Source organism: Octopus bimaculoides, chromosome 1 (assembly GCF_001194135.2).
Source record: "Octopus bimaculoides isolate UCB-OBI-ISO-001 chromosome 1, ASM119413v2, whole genome shotgun sequence".
NCBI classification, from domain to species: Eukaryota; Metazoa; Mollusca; class Cephalopoda; order Octopoda; family Octopodidae; genus Octopus; species Octopus bimaculoides.
In genome coordinates this window covers 197,266,668-197,269,524 of record NC_068981.1, presented here as the reverse complement: position 1 = coordinate 197,269,524, position 2,857 = coordinate 197,266,668, and the positions used below count along the sequence as shown (strand labels likewise).

The window sequence follows — 2,857 nt, the reverse complement described above, 5'->3', positions numbered from 1 at the left end:
GGGTTGGTATCAAAAGGGTTAAGAGCCAGAGCTAGGTTGGTATCAAAAGGGTTAAGAGCCAGAGCTAGGTTGGTATCAAAAGGGTTAAGAGCCAGAGCCAGGTTGGTATCAAAAGGGTTAAATAGAGTTTGTCAGTTCACTGATCCTTTTGCACACATACACAAACAGTGATACATTGCAGTCACCCACACACACACACACACACACAATGATGCTTTACAGATCACTGAAAATCAGGAAACACCAAAAGTGAAAATAACAAAACAGGAAAAGGAGAATTTAAGAAAGAAATATTCAAGTTTCTCATTTCACTGTAAACAAAAGTGAAACAACTCAGTGACAGATAACAAATAATGCTGTATAATAATGTGAAAGTGTTTTGGCAGTTAGTGTTGTTTTTAGTTCATAGGATAAGCATGAAGGATGTAGGTGGGTGTGTTAATACAGAGTAAAAGGAGGGGGTAGCATGGGTTGTTGAACATGAGGGGGGGATGTTAGTAGAGGGTGGTGAATAGAAGTTTAACGTATGTTATTAAATGAAATATAAAACTTAAAACTCACTTGAAATTTAGAAGAATTATTGTTTGTAGCAGTGTTTAATTGAGGATTGACAAAAGGTCTGGAGATAACATCTGAAATAAAATAAAATAAAATGACAGACTTGACATTTTCAAGAATACCTTATGATGGCTGAATGTGGAATAAACTTACTAACACTAACCCCCCCCCCCCACTGCCCTAATTGTATGCTGTTTTGTTTTTTCTTTCGGAGATTTTTGCAGGTTTTTTTTTTGGGGGGGGGGGTCATTAAATGGGTAGAGGTCTGTACTTTTGTGAAGGATAATAAAACAACACTGTGATCTTTAGCCATGGTAGACTTATCCACTATAGGGTTAAAAGTTTAGAGATTATTGTCCTTCACTAAAGTATAGAACTCTACCTACTTAATAACAAAAAACAAATTGCAAATGTCTCAGAAAGGAAAAAAAAAAGGAAAAAAAACACCATACAAGTGGGGGGGGGCTAGTCCTGGTAAGTTTACTTTGTTTATTTATTTTGAGAGAGAAAGAGAGAGCTTGCTTTGTTTTGTTCTGGAGGCTTTTCACTGGGTTAGTTTTCCAAATAATACAAAGAAGAATAGCAGGTAAGAACTGCAAGATGAATTCTTCAATCCAAGCCAACTGGAGACCCAGGGGTACACCAAGAACAAGATGGTTAGTTGACATACAGATTCTCAGTCAGTCATGCTTGCGAATGTAGCAGGAAAGCGTAATGATGGCTGCTTCTGATAGGAACCAAAAGAGGAACCGAGGACTTTTTCCTAAAAACTCTCCCAAGAAGGCTGAGCAGGGAAAATGGATGGATGTAGTAATACTGACTGAGACTTCATTTACTGCATTAATAGATTAAACTGGAATATGTCATTATTAACCGAAAAAGAAAGAAAGAAACAGGTCGTATTTCAAGTTGACAGTTCAGTGGTTAGTACTCGGAAGATCACTGAACCATAAAAAACAATTGGTTTAACAAATAACTTACAATCCCCCAGAAAAATACGAGATGGCTTTTACACAAAACTGCAACTCATGCAAGACTATGATTGGAACCACAATGGATGCTTCCCTGTATCACACAGTCTGATTTAAATATTTCAAACTTGCCACTAAACCAAGGAGAGTTTTAAGCTAAAAATTCCTCTTTTATGCTTTGAAATGTCTGAAGATTGGATTGGTTAGGAAATATATAATATGTAGATATGAAAGAACAATGATGATGATGATGATGGTAGTGTTGATGGTAACAGTGATAGATGATGACTGATGACTGATGGAAAATAATGACAATGATGATGATGATGCAAACCTTTTGATTTGGATGGAGCAGAAGACGGTGCCCCTCCACCAGGCAGGAAACACTTCCCTGATTTAAAGCTTTCTTCTGGAAGACGAGACATTACCTGAAGAGAAACAAAGAGACAATAAAATAAATAAAACAACATATATATATATAGCATAAACAACAAAAGACAAACAAAATCAAGAAAGACCAAATGGATCAATATCAGTGTTTTTATGATTCTACTAGTTTTAGTCTTTGGACTGCAGCCATGCTTGGAACACTGACAGTGATCAGATCAACCTGTCTTTACCTCAGCCTGCTACTTATTCTATAAAAATCTCTGTTCATTGAAAGATTAAGTTAGCATTTCTAGTATATAGGGACAAAACTTAACACTAGTTACACACACACACACACACACATCAATATTATAAAAGACCAAGTCATCTGGTGCTTGTTTTTTGGTGTGCATTTCCTCTCTTTGTGGCAGGCCATAAGGAATGTAGAAGGAGAAAGCAATGCTTGTGCCGAGAGAGGCAGAGAGAGAGAGAGAGAGAGAGAGAGAGAGAGAGAGAGAGAGAGAGAGAGAGAGAGAGAGAGAGAGAGAGAGAGAGAGAGAAAGAGAGAAAGTATGACAAAGAAAGAGGGGATAAAGAGAGAAAGAATTGTACAGAAAGAAAAAAGGGAATAGGGGGTGGGTTGAAAGGTAGGTAGGTAGGTAGGTGGAAGAGTGAAAGACAGCAGTCAGCAACAAGAACAATGAAACAGATAGTCAGGCAAGCAGACAGGGAAATATAGAGAGCAATGGGGGAAAAGAGTAAGAGAGAAAGGATAGGTGGAAAAACAGCAGAGCTTCTAATATGATGAAGTAACAGAGTCAATGAATGATAGAGAGAGAAAAAATTCAAGTCTGATATTGAAACGTGAAGAAGATTTTGACAGAGAGGAACAAAAAAAAAAGAGAGGGAACTATATATATGTATGCATGTATGTATGTATGTATGTATGTATGTATGTA

General features: G+C 37.1%; 1 protein-coding gene across 1 annotated transcript in view; it reads right to left on the bottom strand.

Annotated features, from left to right (window-relative positions):
- LOC106874306 (DNA repair and recombination protein RAD54B) overlaps positions 1–2,857 on the bottom strand; it is a 53,133-nt gene that overhangs the window by 24,038 nt on the left and 26,238 nt on the right. Inside the window, exons 8-9 of the mRNA XM_052973480.1 lie at positions 1,864–1,957; positions 562–632 (exon numbers count right to left, since the gene is read on the bottom strand). Coding sequence (XP_052829440.1) covers positions 562–632; positions 1,864–1,957 — 165 coding nt within the window. The remainder of the gene's footprint in view (positions 1–561; positions 633–1,863; positions 1,958–2,857) is intronic.